The sequence below is a fragment of the Cinclus cinclus genome, chromosome 1 (assembly GCF_963662255.1).
Source record: "Cinclus cinclus chromosome 1, bCinCin1.1, whole genome shotgun sequence".
Classification (NCBI taxonomy): domain Eukaryota; kingdom Metazoa; phylum Chordata; class Aves; order Passeriformes; family Cinclidae; genus Cinclus; species Cinclus cinclus.
Genome location: NC_085046.1, coordinates 51,803,106 through 51,828,099, shown reverse-complemented (window position 1 = coordinate 51,828,099; position 24,994 = coordinate 51,803,106). Strand labels below are relative to the sequence as shown.

Here is a 24,994-nt window from a genome sequence, read left to right as displayed (position 1 = left end):
TGGAAATAAATTCACTGTTAATACTGGCAGCAGAACCTTCTCCTGTAGCAAATCCTGCACCAGGAGAAGGTGCTTATGCTTTCCCTATGCTTATCTGAAGGATCTCAAAGTCTAACGTGACATTTTAGGGAGCAAGGAGATATTTTTAAACACTGTTTTATAAACAGTTTACTTCTTAGCCCACCATGAGGGCTTAGGAGTGTAAGAGAGCATGTCAACGAGCTGCACATCCTGCCACACCGAGTCACCAGCAACAATGGCTCTTGCCAGTAGATACCCTGGCTGAGAGGCTGCAGGCTCTGGATGTGTGGGAGAAAGGCAGCACTCCATGCCATTTTTCAGCCAGCCTCAGGGAAGAGGAAAACTGAAAAGCAGGAACAGAGAATAATAGTTACTTGTAGTAGATTTTCTGAGGCAAGCAAAATTCCCCATTCAACTGAGGTGTTTTGGAGGAAGGGGAGAATTTGGAAAATTGCAGGCTGCTGTATGAAGCTCTGCAGTTAGTCATTGCTACCCTGAAGGGAACCACACAGGTCAGAGAGAAAGAAAAGGAGAACTAGGATTGTGTCTGTAGACCCAGCCCCAGTGTTACATTCATTTCATAATGGGCTGAACACAATTGCTTTTAATTGATACTTGGTGCAAGACGGTGGCTGAGTGCTCCCCTGGCTGCTTTGTGCTCATGGAGACACATTCACCCCAAGGAAGAGCCCTTCAGACTGGAGAGGGTGTCTCCATAAGGATGACGCAAGCCACTGAGCACGCTTCCCTAAGGAGCTGCTGGAAGGTTTTCCACAAATAGAAACACACTTGGCTTTTTTTAGCTGGAGTGGCACGCCTCTGCATCACCACATGCTTCTTGGGTGGCTGAGGATCTCCACTGCTTTTACTCTTCTCTAGGGCTAATAGCTCAGCAGAAGGGATGCTCTGGCCAAACCACACACCTTGGATGGAAGACCAAGTATGGGTTATGTGGGCGTAATACTGGCAAGGTGCTGCTGACCACCTCAGTTAAGAGTGACCCTTGTTAAGCTCAGAGACAAGAAACACTTTACATGCACTTCTCTTCATGTGCTTAAAAAATTTCCCTCTTCCCAATTTGTGTTTTTGGTAGTATCAGTCAAAAAACACGTCAGCTTAAATTCACTGCTAACCTGATATTTCTTTGACTGTTTTGAAGACATCCAGCTTCTTGGGATCCAAAGGTAGGGTCTTCGTAAAGGCATCACTGAAACAAACAGAATGAGAAATTAGGAAAAGAACAGCTTAGTCTGGATTTTCCCTAGCCCTTTTCTTTCAGGGCTTGGTGGCCAGTAGATAACTCACCCTAGAAATGCAACTGGGAGAATGCTGACATCCCCATTGATCTTGGTACAGTTTTTGAAGGAGTCAATATTTGTAGCATTTATAGAGAGAATCCCTTTAAGTTCACCTATTCCGATGCCATTGCACACTGTTAAAGGAGAGATACAAAAGTTAAGGGGGATAAAAGTGAAGCCCAGTCACATGGCAGGGTAGAAACATGGAGGTGCCACAAGCTCAGAAAGAATTCCCTATGGTCAAACCTACCACTCTAAGATGAGTTTCACAGACTTTTTGCCTATTTTTGCTTTTCAGAAAGTGCCACAGGATAACTGCTTCCTGCTTGCCCAGCTGTGCAGCTCTGGTCTGAGCACATCTGCACACAGGCTCTGGCACATTCCCTTCTCCCTTTGTCCCATTTCTGTTCCCCTTGATGAGATGCTAGGAAGAACAAATGGAGGAGAAGGCTGACATGCAAGACATACATGCACAAAGCACACAGTTTATCTACTGGACTTGTGGTGTATCCCATCTGGAGGGCATGCTCCACAGCCATGCTTCCTGATCAAACCACTTATCGGATCTCCTAACTATCACTGGATCTGATCTATATTGAATTTGCACTTAACTAAGATCATTCCTGCACTTTTCCTAGTAAGTTCTCTATCATCTCAAAGCCTTACTGGTTTACTCCATGCTTTTTATACCTTTGCTGCATAGCCCATCACACTTTTTACACTTTCGAACACCATTTTCTTCCACTTCGTAAGTATCAGCATTGCACGAGCGAACGCAGGAGCCATGGTCTGTCACCACGTAGTTGTCTGGAAAAAAAAGGAACAAAGGTGACTTAAATACAAGAGGGATGCTTTGAGAGCCAGACGAGTACTTCAAGACTTGTAAGAAAAAGGGGGTTTGAGCTTTTGGCACACTTAGGAAAGTACAGGAATTGACTATGAACATCACAAACATAATCTGAAGGTAGATGAACATACAGTGCTATCACCATTTTAAAGGGAGGGGAATGGTCACTGAAGGATAAAACAACATTCAAGTCTTCACAGATTAACAAATGCAGAAATGGAGCAGCAAGAAAGGAAAAGCAAGTATCTGTAGAGAAAACGGTGATCACAGGCCTTGAGACAGAGTGTTAAAATCAAGTACTTTTTAACAGTCCTAATTAAGAACTAGTTAAGATTTGATAATGCTTTGGTAATCCACAGCATTGATCTTATATAGCTATTGTTTTAATGGTTCTTAGAAGATGTCTTTCTCTTCACCAAGAGAAAAAAATTCAGAAGTTAAAATGCAAAGATTAAAAATCAGGCAAGGTGATGGATGCAGACTGTTTGAAGAGGCTCACTTTGTCACCTGTTCTCAGTTCCCACAGAAGCTGAAGAAAACAAGTGCTCTTTTACCTGACCACAACACAGAGGGATGACATATGGTCCTTCCCCCTTTCCTCCAGCTCCTCAGCTCCTCTGGGGCTGCAACCTGAAGTGAACTTACGTGGACATTCCTTCACACAAGTGGCTCCAAAGCTGTATTTTCCTTCAGGGTTCACATCCATCTGGTAAGTGGTGGGGTTGTACAGGACCAATGGGGGACACGTATCCTTGCACGTAGCATCATCCCGAAACTTGCGGCATGCCTATCATTGAACAACAGCACCCATTAAATTGTCTTCTCCTTAAAAAATGACAGTGATGTTACATTAGGTTTCCAAAACACTATGATGGCCTCATCTGCTTCCTACTTAGCTCTAATGGAAACCCCAAGCAGCTACCATCCATGAGGATGGTCCCTCAGGCTTCGAAGTTGTAAGTTTGCTTCAGGAGTTTAGTATTTTTTTAAAAAAAGAAACCATGAGCTTTTCTTTTGCTGAGCAAGAAACCTTGGCACTGTAGTGGAGAGCTGCTGGGATTCACATGGGAACAAGAGCAAATCTACATGCTTTAGACAGGAAAGCTTTCCCTACAAGCAGCAACCAGATCAAGACTAAGTGTACTTTTCTTGGCCAGTTTTTAATAACCTAAATCATATCAAGTCCCTTCCTGCCAATTACTGACTTTTCTGGCTAAATACTAAACTCAGGCCATTATATTTGGCTGAAGGTAATGAACAATTTAGCAGGCATTTATGAAGGGCAAGTTGGTTCTTCCAATCTAAATCTTCATTAAATTAATCATGACTCTCTTTTTCCCTTCTCCCCTGGCTTTCCAGATGAGATACAGTAACTATCTTCTCTGTGAGCCAGTAAGGGGATCACAGCCATTTTAAATGGAAACCAGGAATAGAGGTAACAACAATAAAATCCAGGTTGGACAATTTCTGTGGTGATTACTGAGATGTCACTTAATTCCAAATGAAGTGTAGTGCAAACTTGGGGAAGAGTTAAAACCACAGCACGCACCAAACCCCTGAAACTCTGGTGGAAAAGTAATGGGACCTTTATTGCCTAAAGAAGCTCCATTTGTTCCTTCTCTCTTCACTGCCTCAGGGTTCCCCAGACAGTGCTTTTGTGGCAAGTCAAAGGCAGAAAGGGAAACCTGGATTTCATGTCTGCAGTTCGGTGAAATGCAAAAAAAGATGAAAATCCATCATCACTTCTTACTTCCCATACCAGTTCTTGCTTTAGTAAACCATTATTATTACTGACTAGGGCTAAGGAGTACTAGGCAAAGCTGTGCTGACCTGGAAAAGTGCTGCACTGTGGGGGCAGCTCGGGCCCCATGGACCTGCTCATGTGGGGAAGTTGCCTACAGCAAACACTTGGATGCTCTGCAATAACTTACTGGGCAGTCAAAGGCGCTAACATTGGTTTGGAACACACTAGAAAGGTCCTTGGGCAGAGTCAGTAAAGACCAGCTAAGGATGCTGTGAAGTTCATGCCATCTTCCCTCCCAACAACCACCCATGCAGGGAAGCCCTGGAGCACCCTCCAGGTGAGCATCTCTCAGGAAGCCTTCTGGGGCTGAAGAAGGCTAGAAGACATGCAGCTGAAAGCCCTGCTCGCCGTGTCAGGGATTGAAGCCATTATGGTGGTGGTGTAGCATCATTACCAGGCAGTCACTCTCCCGAGGGCCAGTGCACCCCGCAGCACACTGATTGTGGCAGCAGTCACTGGGCACCTTTCCCCTGCACCGACCAGAGCACTGCTGAGCACAGATGACTTTTGTTACTGGAAGATATGAGAAAAAATGAAAAACATCAGCTGTACTTGCTGCAATGAGATCAAGAAATAGAGGGAAAGGGTCTGGTACAGGCTCTGTGCTAGATTTTCCTCATGGGACGTTCTGCCCTCATTAAAGGCCAAAGTTTGGGAGGGGTGAGAGCAAGTGTGGGTGGTAGTAAGAAGGGCTCATGTTCAGCCTGTAATTATGTTGGTTCTTATGAGGTGCTAAGAACACTGATCCCAGACAGGAAATATGTCCTGCTTAGAAAGAACAACCCTGTTGCATCAATGCCTGGACCAAGTAAAACTGTCACAGAGTCATTGTATCTTATAGCTGGGCAACAGGGTAGAATCTGTCTCCATTCCATGCAGAAAATTAACTATTATTGGTGCTAACTTTGGGAAAAACAATGTGACAGAATTGCCAGAACTTTGTACTGTAACTGTAAACTGTATGTTGTTGGTGTGGTTCTGTAAAATGTCCCTTTAATGCACTAAAATATTTCCAAAATTTGCAGAGATAGGGGAGACTCACACAGCAAGCAGATTTTATATGCACGTTGAATTTTTTTTTAATGTTCAAATCCTTGGCCAAATCTTATCTTCATTACACAATTCCCTCAGGGCTTGCACCAGTGCAACAACCCAAAGGAAGAACTGGCCCCGGTCCAGCTTTTTGCAAGGAAGCAAAAAATGCCTGCAACATTTTGTTGAGAACTGGGAAAGCTTCTCCATTTGAATATCAAAGCAGAGAAAAGGATAATCAGAACAATTTTTAAGAACCCCACAAATGAATGGCTAGCATGTTTTTGTACCAGAACCCCAAAACAGGATTGTTTGGTCTCTAAAAAATAAAAAAAATATAAATTACAGATCCACAGAGCCTGCACAAAGTGCCAGAAGAACCGGATGGCTACTTTGCTTCACACAGAATCCTGAGCATTGCAGATGGGCACTGTGCTAACTGTTACCAACTTCACAGCTGTCACAAATGAGTTACAATATTATCAGGAATTCCTGTAAGTCTGAAAACCATGGTTGTTAATTAACAGGAAGTTATTTCAAAAAATAGCTAGCTACAGGGTATATAAGAGTGAATTTTTAGAATCATATATTCTTTTTCCATTACACAGTTCTGTATCCAAACTGTATTATTTTATTTTTTCTTGTAGACCTGTAAGCAAGGTAGTATATTTTCAAGGAAGCAGATTATTTTCACAATATGCATTAGCTTCTTTGATAGCAATTCCTCCACAGGGGAATAAATGTCACATTGTTCTACATGAACAGCATTTTGATACAATTTTTCATAAGAATTAGCAGGGGAATAAAGCACCTCATCACTTTGATAACTATTGACTAGAGTTTCCTGCTGGAAGCATATATCACATCAAACATTTTTACTTCATATAGAGTATCCCACATCAATTTCCAGGAGATAGAGACATATCCCCCATACTTTCCCACATATGGAAATGTGGGATACATTTGCAGTTGGCCAGACTCTCAAAATGCCTGGAGAGGCAAGGAAGAGCCCACAAAAGATTTTGTTTTATGCACTCGTCAACCTCCTGATTCCAGTGAGGGTTTGTAATGCTGGAAGCTTGCAGGGCTGAGACCTGAGGTTTTGCAAGGTCCTGGGACAGCTGTGCAGCCTCAGCTGCAGGAACCAGCCCAGGAAGGGCTTTGTAAGCACAGCCACTGTCCACCCTGAGAGCCAAACTGCAGAGCCAACAGACAAAAACTGAAGCTTACACTAAATGAAGACAGGAAAGGTACATGGTTCTCTTTCCTCAAGAAATCACCAACAAAACCCAGTGTATTTCCCCACATTTTAAAGAAAAAAAAACAGCAACAGTGAAACAAATTGACATGGTGTTTCTCCTCAACCTTTACTTTAGGAAAAGTAAGCTGTTGCAAAATTTCAGGCATTTGTAAATGGATGTCTCTGCTGCTCTCTTAGTATCAAGGAAGCATCCTACCTGCATAATTATGGTTAGTTTTCCAGTAGACAGAAATGTAGTATGCATGTTAGAGCACACAAGCTATTTCTTAACTAATCTGTGGGCTTACATGTCTGGCAGTTTTTTTCACCAGGGCCCCAGCAGTGGTCTTCTGTGCAGTTCTGATGGCATTTGGGACCTAAAACACAGAGAGTATAATATATAAGAGAGAGTATAATATTCTGTAAACAAAGAAAACATCAATATACCATGAAGAACAGAAAACAATGACTTGAGATTTTCTTCCTGATAAACCAGGGTAGGAAGCACCTATATAACAGTGCTCAAAAAATTTGAGAGCTGAATTGTTTATCCTTTGTTCAACTCTGCTTTCCTACGTGCAGTTCTCCACCTCCGCACTTTTGAGCAAGCAAGGACAGTATCCAGCCAGTCTAGCTTATGAAAGAGGCATATTTTTCCCAGGAACAGGAATCTCAGCTACTGCCCGGCTGGCCCTTCTGCTGGGGTTTTCATGCAATGGCAAGTCACCACTGGCTTGAAGTCAGGCATGTGCCAGCTGCTCTCTACAGGCCATATGTAAATCAGTGTTTCTGAACAAGGCAGTTCTAAAAAGAAAACAAATCCAACTGGATTCACAGAACTGCCAGCTCCTCTGACCACAAAGCAATTTGACTTGTCTGCTTTGTGCCCTCCTCCCATCCTCTACCAAAAATATTCCTTGTGTAGGACCATGCTGCAGATGGACAACTGATGGAGAGGTGGGCAGGATGTATGGACACCTTGCCTGACCTTGAGTGTTCAGTGCTGGGTTCTTTCCCCTTCCTCTCTTCTTGCTCTATTCTTTCTTCTTCTTTCTCTTAATGACAAGTGAAGTCCCAGAGAAACAACTTAGAGTATGGGATCATTATTAAAGCCCTAAAAGGCTCTCTTAGCAGATTAATGTGGAATTCACTACATTTAAAAGGCATTTCCTACTAGAGTGTTTCTTGCCACTAACAACATGTGATTTTCCGTCCCCCCCCATCAGCCATCAAATAGCTGAACAAGTGCCAATACTTGTCCAAGAGTTGATTGATTTGGTGTGGGACCAAAGAACGTGTGGTTTTTTTTTTTTTAAGCTGAAAAGTTAAAGGCTAACATTTCTGTGGTGTTCAGAGCCAAACTCCTGTACTGACACGTATAGTTTGCAACTCCTTGATTACGCCAGGGCTCTGTAGAAAAATAAGTCAACACAGAAGTTGGCTATTAGCTTTCAAGCAATTATGCAACTGGAAGAAGATAAAGAAAATATGTTTTCCTGCCAATTTATAGTGCCAGAAATAAAATGCTCAGAAATGAAAATAAACCCTCCTTTCTGTGAAATGACTGGGGATTTTACAAGGAACTCATAAGACTGAAGGATTAGCTTGAGTCCGCTCTATGCATATGCTGTACAAACTCTTAAATATCCCCTCATCTCCCTGTTGATCTGAAGTGTCAGGGTTATCTACCTGTTTATTATTACTTTTGCCAGGATAATCCGTGTAGCCTAAAACAGGAGAATTTTATGGCATTCAGCTTGGGCCTTAGCTCTAAAAAGGCTTCAAGTAACTCCATGAAACTCCCCATACAGTTTTTCTAGACCAGAGCCTTACATTGTAAACAGAAGATTGCTGGAAAGCAGACAAATGCATTTTTTTTTCTGAGCTGAGCACATATGCAGGTTACTGTCTTAAATCAAGAAGAACATTCCCAAGAACTTTGCTGACCTAAGGACCTAACCATCATGCAAAAATTCTATCTTAGGCCAGTGGCGCAGAAATGAAAGCACTTCTCTTGGAACAGGGCTTGGTGGCCTTCATTAGAAATTTTTGGACAAGGAGCCCACTGCATGAATGACAGGATGTTTGTTTTGCTCTCTGAAATGGAGGGGGAAACATAGCACTTTTGGTAAGCTAATACTTACAAGAAGACAGATTGCTTGCAAATTCAAGCACTGTGGGAGGCTTCTTGCCTGTGTCAATGATGTCATTCCAAAGAACAGTGTCCATGTTGCACAGTTTGGGGTTGTTGCTGATTTTAACACCTCCATTGAGAATTTCTATTACAGAAACAACAAAAAAAATGCTAAGTGAATCAAATCCCTAATTTGACCTAGAGACATCCCCAAAATATCTCTGATCTAAAGAGAGAGAAATAAATTATATACTTCTCCACCTCAGTCAGATGATCCTGACAAAAGGAACAATCTGCAGGGCCTCAGCACTTCTGATGCTGTAACTAACACCAGGATCAGACTGACAGGTTCTGGGAAGTCAGCTTTTTTCTGATGCCACAAAGATGCCACTATGTGTAGTTTTCTGCCTGGTGCCACCTCAAGTGCTCTGCAGAGTAGGACTGCTGGTGTGCATAGCCAGAGACTATGTGAGACACATATATTATTAGATGCCACAGGGATGTAACATAAAATATTGATATGTATTCACTGGAATCAAATAATAGAGAATAACAAATGGGTGCTTCTTTGCCAGTTTTGGGAACAAGGATGAATCTTGATGAATTTTCTTTGTCTTTTGCACAAGACTGGCTAGCAGGAAAGTGATTAGAAAACTCCATTCAGATCCTCACCTTTAAAGTGGGGCTTCATGGCATATGACTCTGAGAGTCAATCTCCAATAGATCTTGACACCAGTAAGCTGACAGTTGAAGTTGGCTTTAGAGGTGCCTCCACCTCTTGCCCATGTCTCACCTGAAAGACGCTTCATTGGCAGCTGTCGGAGTCCCTGGGTTTTATTCATGTGGTAGTTGGATAAAACTGCCAAGGCATAAGAGTTGTCATACAGCACATTGCCTCGGATAATCTGGAGGTTTTCGAGGGGAATGACATCCACCATGTTAAGTGCAATAAGCACGTAGCCTGCAACCTCCTGTATTGTCTGAGAGAACAACAGAAGAAACAAGGTGCTTAATCTATAGTACTCTTCAATAAATGCTTGCCTCCTTCCACTCCTGCAATCCACCATCTTTCAATTTTAAGGAATGACCACTTAATCCCATTAAAAATAAATAAATTCAAGAAGAAAAAGGGACTATGTGAAAAACCTTGGTGGTTAAGCATGTATAAACTCATCCTTTCAGCAGCTACCAGAGGGTCATTCCAAAGGTCCAGCATACCCCTATTCTGTCCCCAAGTAAGGGTAAGTGGAGCTGACTAGGGGATGAAGGTGAAAAGGGCAAGGACACATGAATGATAACTAAGTGTGATGCTTCCCATAAATACTTGCCTGGCCTTAAACAACTGACAGCACACACAACTGACTGCCACCTGATTCAGGCTTTTACATTGTCTCTTCTGTGCCCCTTCCCTTGCTCATTAGAGGGGAAGACTAGGCAACCTTCTCCTCTTCATATAGTATATATTTTTACAGGACAAAAAGAGAAGTGAGGTACTGTTCCTGCATGTGGGTTAATTTCTGTGTTGTGCTGTGAAATGTATGCATTTGTATTCCCTACAAAAATCACTGCAAGTGAAAAGCCTTCAGACTACTACTTATGACATTTTCCTTTTCTATGAAGACTACCAGTAAATTTTCAAGACACTCGTTATGTTCCTTGGAACCCTGAGCTCCGTGATCAGGTTGTGTTTGGGAAAGAAGAATAGCAGTACCATCATATTTCTAAGCATATGTTCAAACCATAGATTTTTTGATCTTGCTTGTTACTTGCTGATGGAGAACCTGGAGGTCTCCATGTCAGCCATGGCTCCTCCCTATTCCATGTCTACATTTTAATAGCCATCCTCCTGTTCACTCCCTCCTCAGCTTGCCTTAATTTGCCCATGAGCTTGTGCGCAAAATGCTGAGATGGGAGTAGCCTGTGTGTCAATCACAGGGGATTATCTTGAAGATCACTCCAAGAATCCATGTGGAAAATTACTGCACAGGACCTGCCTGCCTACTGAGGGTGTGAGCACTTCAGGCTGGAGAGGCACTCACCACCATGGCAAGGGAAGGGATTGCAGTCTGGAGGGCAGGGAAAAGGCCTCCACACTTCAAAATCTGCCACTCGCTTTGGGCTTTGTTTTGCCCAACAGCACCACAAAACCTTTAGCTCTCTGGAAAGTGAGGTAACAGGTAAGGATGTTTATTCTTATCATACATAAGAAGAAACCCATCTGCATGGCATCCAGTACAGGCTGGCAAGTGCTTGAAAAGCTATTTCTAAACTACCTGATTTGTATAGCAGGGTTGAGCACATCCTGCAACCTACAGGTGTGCTTTGACTGTAGGCTGCAATTCCTCCGACATTAACTAGTTATGTTTTTTGGATCACCACAGAATTTTATGAGCAGCTGATACTTTGCACTTATAAAATGAAGTAGAATTTGTTGTAGCAGGGAAGGCCCCATTGTCCATCAACACTAACCTTCAGGAAAGAGAGGTCACGATTGTGCTCCACATATGTAATCTCCAGGTTGCTGAGTACTACCTCGCAATTGTTGTACATCCTCTGCAGGCTGGTGAAATGGTCTTCCACATGTCCCAGTTGGGTCAACTTGTTATTTGTCCCTTGACAAACTGCAAAGGAAAGGAGAAAACTCCATGAAAGAAAGGAAGAATAACTACAGGGCAAAGACTTGATGCTCACTTATCTTTAAAAGCACCACAGTAAGTTAAGCATCAGCTTCATAAGAAACAAGAGCATTGTCTGTCGTGACTGTAATGACAATAGTGTAGGAAGTATGCAGTGCTTCCCAGGGACAGAATTTAGAGCTGGAATAACCCTCCATCACTTTCTGTTATGGAAAAGCTTCAATATGAAGCTTTTGTACATAGGTAGCCCAAAGTTTTCTGTATCAGAGACATAACTCAGTTCCTGAGGAGTCTGATACAGTTCCACTGAACACTACTGAAACTGGCATGCTGCCAGGTACCACCAAAGGTGAATTCCCTAAGGTCCTATTTTACATTGTTTTCAGGGCCATTTGGTCTCCTTGCAAGCTCAGAGGGAGGAAGGGGGACTTCCTGAAGGACCCCTTGAGCTACAAATTCGGGTTTTAAGGTCTAACTGAACCTCCAGGGCTTACACATCTCTCGCCACTCTGACATTTTGGGAGTATGACAGATTCGGGAGATTTTCTGGCATATTCATCTTTGGCACTAAAATACATCTCGGCCTGGTGGGGAAGGAAGAGGCGTCACACAGAGCACCCCTGAGATTCCAAATATTTATAACAGCACGATGGAAAAATTAATCCCCTCATGAAATTATATTACTCTGGTTTATTAAATCTAGAGGAACTGAAAGTTATCACCATTGTATTTGATTGTAATGAATAAGCAAAATGCAAAATTGCTCTGAAGAAAAACACCAGTCACAACCCTCAAAAATTCTGTACTAATACAGTCATTCCCTGGTCTATCCCTCTCTGGTTCAAATGAACACATCTCTCAGTTATGCTAATACAGCGCAAAGGAGAATGATATAGATGACAATGTGGTAAAAAACTTCACAACCCCTTCCATGGGCTCCTTCATCTTTGCTTTGCTCTTCAGTGGGAGCAAAATGAGGCTGTTGTCTCATTGTTTGTATAATTCAACCCCAGCCTGACTGCACAGCTTTCCATAACACATCAAAAGAACTGTATTCTTTTAACATGGAGAAATGAATACATGAAACAACACTTTTGTAGAGTCATAATTCATTGAAGCACCAATCATAAACTGGAGTTCTGCAAAGCAAATAATGCAAAAAACTCTTGACAAAGCTGGAAATATATTTCAGTTCTAGTAACAAAAGACAACACCTGTTGAAGATTTACTGAACAACTGATGTTATTAGTAGGAAAAACAATGTAATGGCAGTGATAAAAACACACTTAACAATAATTAAAACTATTCTCTGAACATGTGGTATTTCTCAGTACAATCATCAGCATTAGGAGTTACAGTGCCAACAGATTAAACACTCTGGACCATGTTTAAAGCAAGGCTGTTCACTCACATTACTCAGTTATTTCTCATATATCTAGATAAACATGATAGTGCTTGGAATCAGAGTGGCAACTGCTGCTGAATGGGAACACTGTAATGGGCTGTCATCTAAGCTACTTGACCCTTTTTATATATTTTGAATTTATGAATTTCTTAATATTTGCTTTAGAAATTCTAAATGAGATTTTCTGTTCCAGTTTCAAACTTAACTGCTGTGTTGTGTTCATACTTCAAATCTGTATGTGCTGTCTGCTTCAAGTACAAGGACCACAATTATCAGAGTCATGGATAGGTTTTTATTCTGTGGAGTGGTCACATTTTGAAAGTTAGAAATACTGTCATATGGCTAGTCTGCTCTGGAAAATGTGTTGTTGTTGGGGACAGGGATGAAAAATCTTTCAGCTGACTGGAAAAGTCAAGGAGTCATCCCAGAGGGCATCTTGAATTTTAAGTAATGTTATCCTACAACCAAGGAAAAACCAGTAATAACAGATTCTCAGACTGTTCAAAAGCTCAGCTTGGATGCTCAGTTTAGACATTTCATATCTGATCTTTAGAACAGTGTGATTTTGGAAAGTACTCCATCACAGTGCAGGAGCAGGTGCAGTTTAGACTGCTCACAGAAATAAAAATGTATAAGTCATCCTTCTGTAGTCTTCATGGTCCATAAATGAGCTGATGCACTTGTTGCATCTCAGAGGTTACCAGCAAAGATCTGCCCTGATACTCAAGACAGGCCCAATGCAAAAGCTGCAGTGTTTATGCTGCACCTGAACCAAAGGATGGCTGGAAGGAGTAGTTTTCTCTGGTGGCATCCTTCTGGCCACCTGTGCCCTTGATTGACTCTATGACACTTGGCAGTGATCAGATCATACAACAAAACAGCCAAGCTTGCTGAAACAACCCCTAAGACAAACAGCACTCCTTTGAATGTGCTTCTCTTGGGATCAGGCAAGTGTTGGAGCTCTGAACTTGGGTGAGCAGTCTTGAGAAAGACATTTTCATTGCTTACTAGGTCAAGGCTAAGCAGCAGTCAGAGGGCATAGTTAACTCTTGGTGTTCTCTCTCTCCCATGGGACCTCTCAGGGAACCATGCCAAAGAGTCGATCCAAGCTATAAATAATATAGGACAATAAATAAATAAATAAATAAATAAATGAGCAGAAGGTATTTTTAACTCGGGAAACCTTGTTGATTTGGTTCACCATGGTGCTCCATGCATTGGAAACAGCTCAGAGGACAGCAAGGAAGCAAAAGCAAATAGTTAAGAGAAGAAACTTCCCTGCTGGTGAAGCTGCTTAGGGAAACCCAGACATAACAAGCTCTGAAAAGGCTTCAGCTTGGACCCTTCCCCAGGACCTACTTTTCACCCCTGTACTGTGAGCAGAAAGCCCTTTGATGGTTCTCTACTAAAGATGTCTTAAGCTATGTGCAAAGCCACTGGTTCCCTCATCACACCCTCCATGCAGTAAACAGTGGATGTAGAAGAGATGTTAATTATGATCTGGAGAGCAGAAGAAAAAGAGCTGCTTCTGTTAAGAAATCAACAGTATGTGTCTGTCAGAGTATCAGTCAGAGCACCACAATGGAGCTTTCTCCCTCATGCACAATTTTTTGTTTGTGGTAAGAGATATAAGGGATCTAAGTACATCCACAGAGTGAAGCTCATCACACCAGTATTTACCAAATGAGAATCTGGCTCATAAGCAGAATATGCTGAGCAAATAAAACCCAAATCAAACAAAACAAGGTAAATCCCTGCAACAGTATTACTGAACTCAGGCAAAGGTGCAGAAAAATTTTCTAACTAGAACATTTAAAATGAAAAGAAAATGGCCTGCATAACATCAGATGCATAACATCAGAATGATGAATAACATCATTCCTGCAATTTCTTTGCTTATGGAAACTGTGTCCTAGAAAGATACATGCTATAATTATCTGTATATAATATCACAGTGGGAATGCCACTCTGGCCAGAGGCTAAAGCACAGACAATGAGGTGCTCACCTTGCTCTGCAGTGTTTTAAGTGGGATGTGCATGCTTGAGTGGATGGAATTTGTTACAATATAACCTCTATCAAATTCAATCTATTTGCCCACTAAAGGACAGATTATGATGCCACATACAATGCATTCATTTTGTAGTTTTGTTTCAATGTGTAGCAAAGCCAGCCTTATCCAGGTTTAGTAGTCAGTGGTAGGTGTGGATACTTGCATGGTACTGCTGGAGGCTATGGAGCATGTACCACATAATAAATGTTCTATGTGGACATTTACACATTTTAGCTAAAAACCAAGAGTAAAACATTCAGGGTGAGAACATCCCTGGCCAGTAGAAAAGCCAGGATCAGAACTGAATTTCGGGGAGTGGGCTGATCCCTGAAAGACGAAAGCTTTGCTTTTATCTGTGATGTTAATATAATAAAACCACAGCCGGTCTGGAAAGTTTTGACACAGAGGGCACGTCCCAAGAGGCTGCTTTCTGTGGCAGTGCTGTGAGCAGGGCTGCATGCTGGGAGTGCCAGGTTCTCCTACCCCAGGCAGGGTGATCTCCTGGACCCTCAGTGCCCCAACCACCACTCCTGTGACATGGGGGCAACCCAGAATTCTGGGGGGCAGAATCATGGGATTACCACCACGAACCATTTAAATTCTATGCAATATAGATTTTAGCCCATATGCCGCAACTCCTAAGTGCCAAAGTGATGTTGATCTTGAATCAGTTGCAGCATTACCTCAACAGACAGTCTAACAAAAATTTAGGTATTGCTGAAATGACCCAAATGTCAGGTGCTGTATAAGGCAGCAGCAATCAAAGAGCTCAGGAAAGAGGCATATAAGACTATACTGATAAATGCAAACTTGTTGAATTTAATGCTTATGAAAAGTGCAGGGTTGGCTGTCCTGGCTACTAAAACCTTCTGTTTCCAAAGACATGCTTGTTCCTCCCTTCTCTGTCTCAAACTTGGACTTACAGGACTATTTCTAGATTATGCAAACTGATTATGCGACCCTTTGCTCCTTGGCCACTTTTTTCTTGTGCAGCCTGAAGTAATAACATGAAGCCAAAGCATTTCCTAAATGGCTTTTTCCACGAGTGATGGTAGAGAGACAGAAGGCATCCATACAGCTGTAATACTAAGTGACAATATTTTCCCAAATCCATACAAGCTCAGAATAAACAAAGTGGCCCCTGCAGAAATTGCACTGATACAAATAAAATCTGTTTTCATCTTTTCCCCAGAAAATCTCTGATTACTGAAGTTCCAAGACTGTCATGCATATTTGCCCCAGACTTGAGAAAAACCCCAAAGAATGCTTTGAAGCCAAATTATCACTGATCCCCAAATCATCCTGTTTTTATCCATGCTTAGCCTGTGTTAGTCTTCCTGCAGCTCTGATAGACACATAAAAATAATAACTCACAAAGGCAATTTTAGAGTTATGCAAGTTCATTTCCATGCTTCATATGTCACTTATAACTATATATGCCCTGGTATGATTAATTTATATACTTTTGCATGTTTTCTAGCCATTACTGACAATAACACAAAACTTCTAGATAAGGGACATTTGTTTAATCTGACAGTACATTTATAAATGTTCCTCTCTCCTCACTGGTTAGCAGTAATTTCACTTTTGATTGTTTTTTGGTACTTCAAGAAGTACCTTGCTGGGTGCTTGGTTGGGATACAAAGTTTCCACTGAATGCCCAGGAGGATAATGCTACTGGGTGTGCTGCCATCAGTGCTGCCCGCACCCAGTACACCTTTGTCAGAGTGTGCGGGAAAAAAACTTTCAAGTCATCTGGAATAACTTGCAGGAAATATTGTTCAATTTGGGTCTGTATGAGCAATCACACCATCCCAAACCTTGCCCCTTGTCATCTCCTGGGTCATTCCTGCACAACACAGAGGGATCCTGGCCATACCCTGCACCTCCATGACCTTCCCTGGGGGAAAAACTGTTTCCCCTTTATGAGGACCTTCATCAAATGGGCCCTCAAAAATTAAATGAAGATGCTTGCCATGCAAGCATAAATATGCACATCAGCTCTAAGTGAAGGTCTTTTATATCAAGTATTTTTAAAATCAGCTTCAAGGCATACTCCTACAACTATCAAATAGATCCACAAAACCTACAGTGGAAACCAGCAAAGTGCACCTTACTAGCTGTCAAATGACCAAAATAATGACATTTGAGCTTATAACAAAGTACTAGAACAGACAGGACATTCCTCATCAAGACTAACCTATCAGAAAAAGAAAGAACCATGCAATGCTTTCCCTAAAGAAAACAGGGTATGAAACATCAGAGGTTGGAATAAGAAAGTGACATTACATTTTATGTAATCAATCACGTAAAAAGAAATGTTTCTCATATACACAAGTTCCTCAACTCTAGAAAGAGAAGGGATGGAGAAATTTCAGTATTGCTGAGTTGAGTGCGTTTAACACAATGAGCAAGAATTTCAAGAGGGAGGAAAGTTCATGTGGCACAAAAGGAAATCCAAATCTGCTGCAATGTGCCATGGGAAGTTCTGAAAAGGAAAGCTAGGAAACAGGTGAGGACTATACACACAGTGCTCACATGCTGGCACATGTCTTCCCTTGAGAACAGTGTTTGCAAACCCATACAATGCCTAAAAAGTCCAGTTTCAGCTTAATGACAGCAACATTTGGGCACTGGAAATTCTTCTGCAGAAGATATTAATTTTTGCAAATACCGAAGTACTTTAATTTAAAACATTGTGAAAAACAACCTCATGTGGCCTTAGTAAGTTCTTGCTCAAACAGTGTGGTTTACAGTAATGCAGTTGCTGAGATTATTTCCAACTTTTAGACACACTGGGACCAAAACAACGACAGAACTCTTTAAAATATTTAGATGGAAACTGTAATTGCAAAAATTACCAAAACTAACACCTAGTTGAGAAAAAGAATGTGCCTTGAGGGAAAGCTTTCCGAGATGGTTTCTTATTTCCATTTATTTGACAAAAACAACTATTCAAAATAAATGTAATTTTAGGTTTCCCTTCATAACTCCAATTAGGAGTGGAGACATGCCCTTCAATGTGAAAAGTCACATCCTAAATTGCACAGGATGGAGGCATCATGACAGATGGTCTGATTGCTGGTGAGTGTCTTTGCCTGAAAGAACAAATAATCACATACAAATCAACTTGCTCCTGGATGAAGACCTCACCAAAGTCACAGTATTTCTGACAAGGGATTCAACCTTATTAATTCCCTAGGGTGCTTTTTTTCCTCCCCAAAATAATTTACTATTATTTCTATTTTTCTTCTTTGTTACCATTATTCAATTCTGCATGTATATTTATTAATCCTCCAGAGATTAAGGCCAGACAAGTATGTGCTGAAATCAGTCTTTCCAATGGCTTCAATGTGAACTGGATGGGGGATTAAATTCTTCTCTTGATGATGCTAGTATAAATTTGGAGCAAGTACATGGACCTGAGGGACTAGCCCAGATTTAACCTTTGCCCTCTGAATGTCTTAGGATAAAACTGTGGTTGATACAGATATTTTCTGTAAATACGAGAAAAATTTGAAAGAAGCAGGAATTGTCACCTTGCGATTTTCCATAGTTTGGGGAAAAGCTGATTTCCAAAAGTGAATAATATATGAGATTTTTGAGAGAGGTATTTCCACCAGGGTACTGAAAGATTACCAGAGTTTAACTCAGTTTTCTTGGTGTGGTTTTGTCAGTGACCTGTAAGAAGACTTCAAATCACTGCTGAGGATTCCTGCAGATGACACAAGCATTGCTGGAGTTCTAAATAACAAAGAGGGACAGATGACCTGCACAGGCTGGTTTGTATAATTTAGGAAAATAAGCTCCCTGAACAACATTACATGAACAAAGGCAAGGTGTTACATAAAAGATTGCAGAACACATAGTACACAGAAAATGGGGTCCCGGGATATAATTGCCCTCAAAAAAACTTGGGAATAATGAGTTGACAAGAGAGAAACCAGGATGCACTGGATCCAACAGTGGCAAAACAGTGAAGGAAGTCAGGTGCTGCATTAATCCCTGGTGGTGCCCTTGCAAACCCTAAGGGTGGTGGCCCCTGCACTGGGGGGCTCTCCTCTCCCTGCAAAGCAGGAGCCACTCGGGGCAGCTCCCACTCCCAGTGGTAGCAGGATGCTCTAAAGCTTCAGCTCTTCTCCAAGCTACATTTCAGCCCACGTCCCTGACACAGTGACTAGTGCACTAGGATTTTGCCTTGACTTTTGCAGGCTATTTATTGAGAATGATGGCTGGAAAGACAAGATCCTCAGGATGTCCTCCCCAGCAGCTGGAGCGCTGTTGATGGGTGGTTCTTCCCACTCACGCCCTCTGGAGAGGCCGCTACAGAGGTAACTAAAATCTTGCATGGGGCTTTCTCTTTTGAGCTATAGCTCAAGGTTAAAAGGCCAGGTCTATTGCAAGTGCAATCACCAGTGAACCTAAATAATGAGCTGCTTCTACAATCTGTTAGTGAGGAAAAAACAAGAATAAGGAAACTTCGTATCTTTCATCCACTATGCAAACATCTGCACACATATATACACCAAGATAATGAATAGTTTATAAATATTAGACACAACATTTAACAAATTTTGTGCAGAAAACCACAGAGGCACCTCCCCCCATTTTTAATCATATTTATGGAAGCTCAAGTCGTATTGACTGCTATGTGAAGTCAGCATGGACTCTGAGGTCCCCCCCATGAAGTTTTTCTATGTGAACCAATTGGAGCAGGGTGATGAGCTTGGCTCTACAAATAGATCAATACCAGGATGGGTAAAATGATGTGTTCATACCCCATCTTGCCATTTTTATTGTTCCCTACATACGACAGAGCAACTGAAGCTGGATGCTATTGAGTGCAAAATGGGGCTCTTCAAGACAAAATGCCAACTGCAGCTTAAACATCCAAGTGGTGTACAGCACAGGGAAACACCACTGAATGCTATGGAAAGGAATGAAACTTTGGGAACCACTGAGGAGGAAATTAAGGAGGGAAAAGCAGAGTTGGTGGTATATTGGTTATGCTGGATGGAAGTTCTGCCATCCCACTTATTCTGGGTCCTCCAAGAGAAAGCATTGCCCATGCCTGCGTTTTAGAATAATGATCTTCATGCTGTGTGAAATCCACATACTGACCAAAGTTCATCTTCCACTTTACTTTGTGTACCCAAACAAGACCATGCAAGGAACAATAGACTCTAGTGCCAGTCCCAGCAGCTCTGTGCACTTCACTGGCTTGTTTCCCCCAAGGATGGGTCTATCCAGTAGCACAGGCCCTGGCTAGAAGTCCATGGCTGCAGTCCTCCCACCCTCCAGCTTCATACATCTGCATAGCTACTACATTCATTGCAAAAAAACCTGTGTTCATCTGCTGGGAAGAGTTCTGGAGTGTGAGAAGGACTGTCACACAGCTCTATTCATGCGAGGTTCAGGCCCTGGGAAATAGCTCATAGAAATAAAATGGTTCTCCTGGCATCCATGGTGAAGTTTGTATTACTGTGTTACTGCAAGTGGTGTAAAAATTTTGCATAGAGCACAGCAGCAAGCAGCCAAGAGACCTCCAACAATGGGCATGGCTCACCAAGCCTTGAATCTGGTGAGACGTCTGGCAGGGCTGTGCCACCTCAAGATCTATACCAAGATATTTGGGAAAATGAGTAGATGACAAAGAATAAATAAGCCTGTGTTCTATGGTCTAAAAACCCCTACATTCTTCATTGGTGTTTGTTCTGGCAACATCTATGAAACAGCAGGATTTTATAGCACAATAAAAATAAATTGAAGATGTGTGACCGTGAAAATATGGGATCAGTTGCTAGTTACATCAGCACTGAATTGTTTAAAATTGTTTCAAAATGAGTTAACTTGAGAAATGAGAGTTAAAGGCATTAAACTATGCTGTGAACATTTTAGCATGTGGGATTTCTTGAGACACTGCAATTGCATATTTCAGTTTGTGCCTTCCAATGAAAAAAGTCATATGTTTTTCTTTATTTGTGTTAAACCAAGTCTTATGGTGAAGTAAGCTGTGGTTCTCATGCACGTATTTCTGAATCCCCTGAGGTGTAAATTCTATGTGAGCACTCACACACTGGCTCAAAAAGTACGAGAAACCACTAATAGCTGATTCCAAGCAGAACACTAAAATCCTGCTATTACAAATACAACACATCCTTATTTTTTTCACCAATGAACATATGATTACACACACACACACACACACACACACACACACAGCTCTCCCAGATAAGCAGACAGACATCTCTAGGGATGCAATGTATGTGGAGTACTGCTGAAACACAACAGCAACTACACAAGCTTCGTTTACTGCCTTGAACTACACTTGCCCACTTTCATGATAACCCCATCTACTTCTGTGCGTGGTTCTGCCCACCGAGGACCTGGGAAATGCTGCCAGCACCCACGGTGAATGCTGCACTGAGCCTCTGGGCCTGTGCAGCTGCATCAGTCCTGATGCTTCCTCCCAAACTGATCTACAGTAAATTCCAGCCTCCTATGGAGTCAGAGTAGAAAGCTACAGAAAGATCTATGCCTCAAAGTTCCCTATGGGACATCTTGTCCCTTAAGAATGAGGTCACCTTGTCGAGCAAGACTAAAACAAGACAAAATCTGCAGACAGGACTAAGATAAACAGGATTTACTGCTTCAAACAATAAAAGGTACTGTTAAGTTACTACTGTAGCAAATGTCCTGTCAACTGACTACAAAGAACAAATGCAAGCTGATAAAAAGCTTTAAAAGTTTGTTTTCAACAACTGTGCATTCATGGGAAGAAACGCTAACACTTACTCTAGGGCTTCCAGATGAAATTTGGATATTTGTGCATGTTGACAAGCAAGCAAGTTAATACACGCTGCTGGGTTTGAAGAGCCTCTGGTAATATTTAAGTTTAAAAGGCATAGCAGAAGAACATATTAGATGTAAATGAGGATCATCTTCTGATCTTCATTTAAACATTGACTAAAACCCAGTGGAAAGACTGCTATTGAAACAAATGGGATCTGAATCAAGCACTTATTTCACTTAATTTAACTGTGTGAAATTTAATAAATGAAGTAAATAGACTTTCTACCACCCTTTATTCTGGAAGGAGGAGAACTACAATTACATTTTGAAAGCACAGCTAAAAAGCCACAAAATGATTTAACAGCACCTGGGTAAGTTTTGAAGATGAAGAACAATTTATCTTCAAAAGTCTGGGAAAAAAACCCCATTGAATTCAGTCTTTGTTACTATAAATGTTGCATGTTATAGCAAGTGGACTGCTTTTAGAGCTGGTCTTATTTAGCAATAGGGAATCTCAGTCACATTTACTGCCAGAGTTCAGTTCTGTGAAGACATGCAAACAAGTTTGAGCACCATAAAAGGTATTTGAAATGCATGATTGCAGTAGGTTTCATGCTGTTCAAACTCTGAAGAAGTTCCCTCTCCATCTCATGATTTGCACTGCTCCTTCTGAATGTCCTTTCACCCTTTTCAGCAAAGCAAATGCTCCATTGCTTAATACAGAGCTCAGAAAACCTGCAATCTGAACTCCAGAAATGTAATGTAATACTGGATAAAGCTCTGCTAACACTCTTAGACTTCTATGATCATAATGTCCATTCATGCAGGTCACAGAGAAAAAACTTCTGAAGTTTGTTTGTTTGTTTGTTTGTGGGGTTTTAAAAAAAAACTACTGTCTTTGAAAATACTAATAAAATAAATATTGAAAATGTGTAAGTGAAACCTTTTTTCTCTGAAAAGAACAAAACCTCATGTTTATCAAAAGGCTGTGCCCTGTATTGACCTGTGTGTCTTTTTAGGTCAAATTATTATTTCAGATATACTCAGAATTAGTGGTTGTGTAATTGTGAACAATTTAAAGTCGTAACAAAGATGACTGCAGCTGCTAAATTTGATTCTGCAACTCCTTTGTCCCTGATGTTTGAGGGATGGTCTTTATCAAGGACCTTTTCCAAGCAATGAGGCAGGAAAAACAATGCACTGTGTTATCAAACATGTCATCCCCTCTACATGAAATATGAAAATCCAGAAGATGACATGTAGATAAGGATTAAAAGAAAATCTGCCCTTACATAAATGACACAAACCTGCTTTAATACATTCTACCCCCTGCAGAAGAAATTGCTGGAAAGACACTGCCCCATCAGCTCAGTGAACATGGGGAATAAATGTCCCCTTGTATACAAAAAGCTGGTAAATCAGCTACAACCTAAGCTTCAGCACAGAATGTGAAAATGTTATCAGTAGCAGACGGTTGGACTGTGCTTATCTTTGCCAAAAGTGTCTTGAGGGGGGAAAAAATGCCAGAAACACTTTAGTAGTGCAGCGAAATGCATGAAGAGACATGGAAGTCGGAGAAGCCTGACTGTAGAACTAATCTCACTTGCTCCTGTTCCCATCTGCTCTTCTGTTCCTGCAATGTTCCTTCTGCAAAAGATTGCACTCAAGTGTTTTGATTAATGGAGGAATTTTTTGTCATCCATTTGGTTTGGTATTTTTTCTATTTTTTTTCCCTCACTCTGACTAGAAATAATCAGCTTTTACCTTTTACTATATTACAATTTGGAGACTTGCTGCTGTATACAGGTCCCTGGCTTATTTTGCTTCCTAGAAGGAAACTAAGGGAAACAGAGCTAGGAACATCCCAATACAAGCTCCAGCACTAGCATCACTGCTGTGGGACCTCTCGGCAGTGTTGCAGGAGGATTGGCCCTGCTCATCTGCCAAGTGCATAACCACATACACATTTGTAACTCCAGTGCTGCTAGGATGCCCTTACACCTTCCAAAATCCAGCTGTACCTGCCTAAGAAACCCACTTCCTTTACTTCATCTTTTTTGTGGGAAGAAGTGTCTGGAACAGTAAAACAATTTAAATCACTTTCTAATATATTTCTGGGACATTGCCTGGAGATGCCACATTTTTCTCAAGCCCATATTTTTGGTGGAAATTCAACGAAAGGAAGGACTGGTGGAGTAGAAACCTCAGAAGATACTAGAGGCAAGCAACGTTAAGATTTGAGATCCATCACTCCAAGAATCTGCATGCTTGAGTCTTCCAATAACTTCTGTAGAGTACTAAAACTATGAGGGAAAAAATTTATGTGAGGCAGGCATTTTGGTGCCTCAGCTGAAAAAAAACACCACACTTTGTTTTCCAGAAGATGACATTAACTTTGGAAAGATCTGGCCTTGGCCATTGCACCCCAGAAAGTTTCCAAAATTGCAAAATGGTCACCTTCTGAGCAAATTGACACATCACACAGCCAATTCTCCCACTCCACTGCAAAGCTGCTCTCTGCCTTGTGAAGTATCTTCTGATAAGCCTTACTAAAACCAGAGCCACCTTATCTGGGAAAAATGACACCTACCAAGTTTTTAAAGCCATAGGTCTGTTTGGCTGCCTTTGATGCATTCGCCAGTCTTTAGTCACTATCTATCACTTCATGGAGGAGCTGCAGCAGCTCTTATGAGCCCAGTAAATCGCCTTGCTGCAAGAGATGAAATGCTACCAGCCCCAGAGAACAGAGCAGCTTTGTGTGTTAGCAGCTTCATGTTTTAGCAGCTCTGTGTTGCCTTCGTCCTCACCTACCAAAATGTGGAAACAAATACTCCTTATGAACAAATAAAATTGTTTCTTCTGTCACTAGGAAATTAACTTTGCAGTGCTGAATGCGAGACTGTGTAGTACCACATTGGATTGTATGGCCAGTCTTGGAAAAATAAAGCAGAACAATCCTGTTCTCAATACTAGAATTAAAGGTCTGCATTACAAAACTTCAAGAGATTTAGACAGATTTTCCAAAGTAGGAATAGGAGTTTGGCATGTAAATCATACAGCATACCAGTGGGTGGTGGCCATCACCACTGGCTATTGAAAATCCTCCAAGATGGATCAGTACTGCTCAAACAAAAATGGGAGTTTTGCCACTAAGAAGTAAAGTTTTCAAGACCTACTATGCCTCCATGATGGAACATTCTGAAGGAACAAGAGGCCCCATTTTGCCCCAGATGAAACATCACTGTGTTGATATCAGTGTTACGTGAGGGTATTGACTTCTCTTAGTTGCACTGGGCTGCAGTACCTTGGAGCAGTATTATCATTTTTAAGCAGAATGCAAAACAACATTAAAAATAATAGTGGTAAAAGGGGGAAAAAAAGAAAGATGGGCTTAGAAGGGACAGAAAACAGCTGCTGGTAGATGCATTACAGCTGCCTTCAGCTTACAAGCTCCCCAAAGGTTCTGGTATAGGAGTTTAAGAAACTCCTTGGGAAAATCAAGCTTCTGATCTGGCTGTGTTATACAGCTACAGGATGTCTCTGCTGTCACCAGGTTTGCGTTTACGAGACAGCGCCCAATAGAAGGGGTCTGTGTTTTTTAGCTCTTGGATCTCATAAATGAAATTACTGAGTTCTTTCAGATCTTTGCCAAAATAAGTTTCCATTAAATGTCTCAAAACTGTCTATGGAAAGTTTCTGCTATGCCTTACTGAGCTCTCCCAGTAAATGGCAAT

At 41.5% G+C, this 24,994-nt stretch overlaps 1 protein-coding gene across 1 annotated transcript in view; it reads right to left on the bottom strand.

The window, feature by feature from the left end:
* Nucleotides 1-24,994, bottom strand: part of EGFR (epidermal growth factor receptor) — a 150,276-nt gene that overhangs the window by 31,121 nt on the left and 94,161 nt on the right. The window contains exons 2-10 of the mRNA XM_062497770.1: nt 10,846-10,997; nt 9,170-9,356; nt 8,387-8,521; nt 6,551-6,619; nt 4,365-4,483; nt 2,812-2,953; nt 2,010-2,126; nt 1,327-1,453; nt 1,155-1,228 (exon numbers count right to left, since the gene is read on the bottom strand). Coding sequence (XP_062353754.1) covers nt 1,155-1,228; nt 1,327-1,453; nt 2,010-2,126; nt 2,812-2,953; nt 4,365-4,483; nt 6,551-6,619; nt 8,387-8,521; nt 9,170-9,356; nt 10,846-10,997 — 1,122 coding nt within the window. The remainder of the gene's footprint in view (nt 1-1,154; nt 1,229-1,326; nt 1,454-2,009; nt 2,127-2,811; nt 2,954-4,364; nt 4,484-6,550; nt 6,620-8,386; nt 8,522-9,169; nt 9,357-10,845; nt 10,998-24,994) is intronic.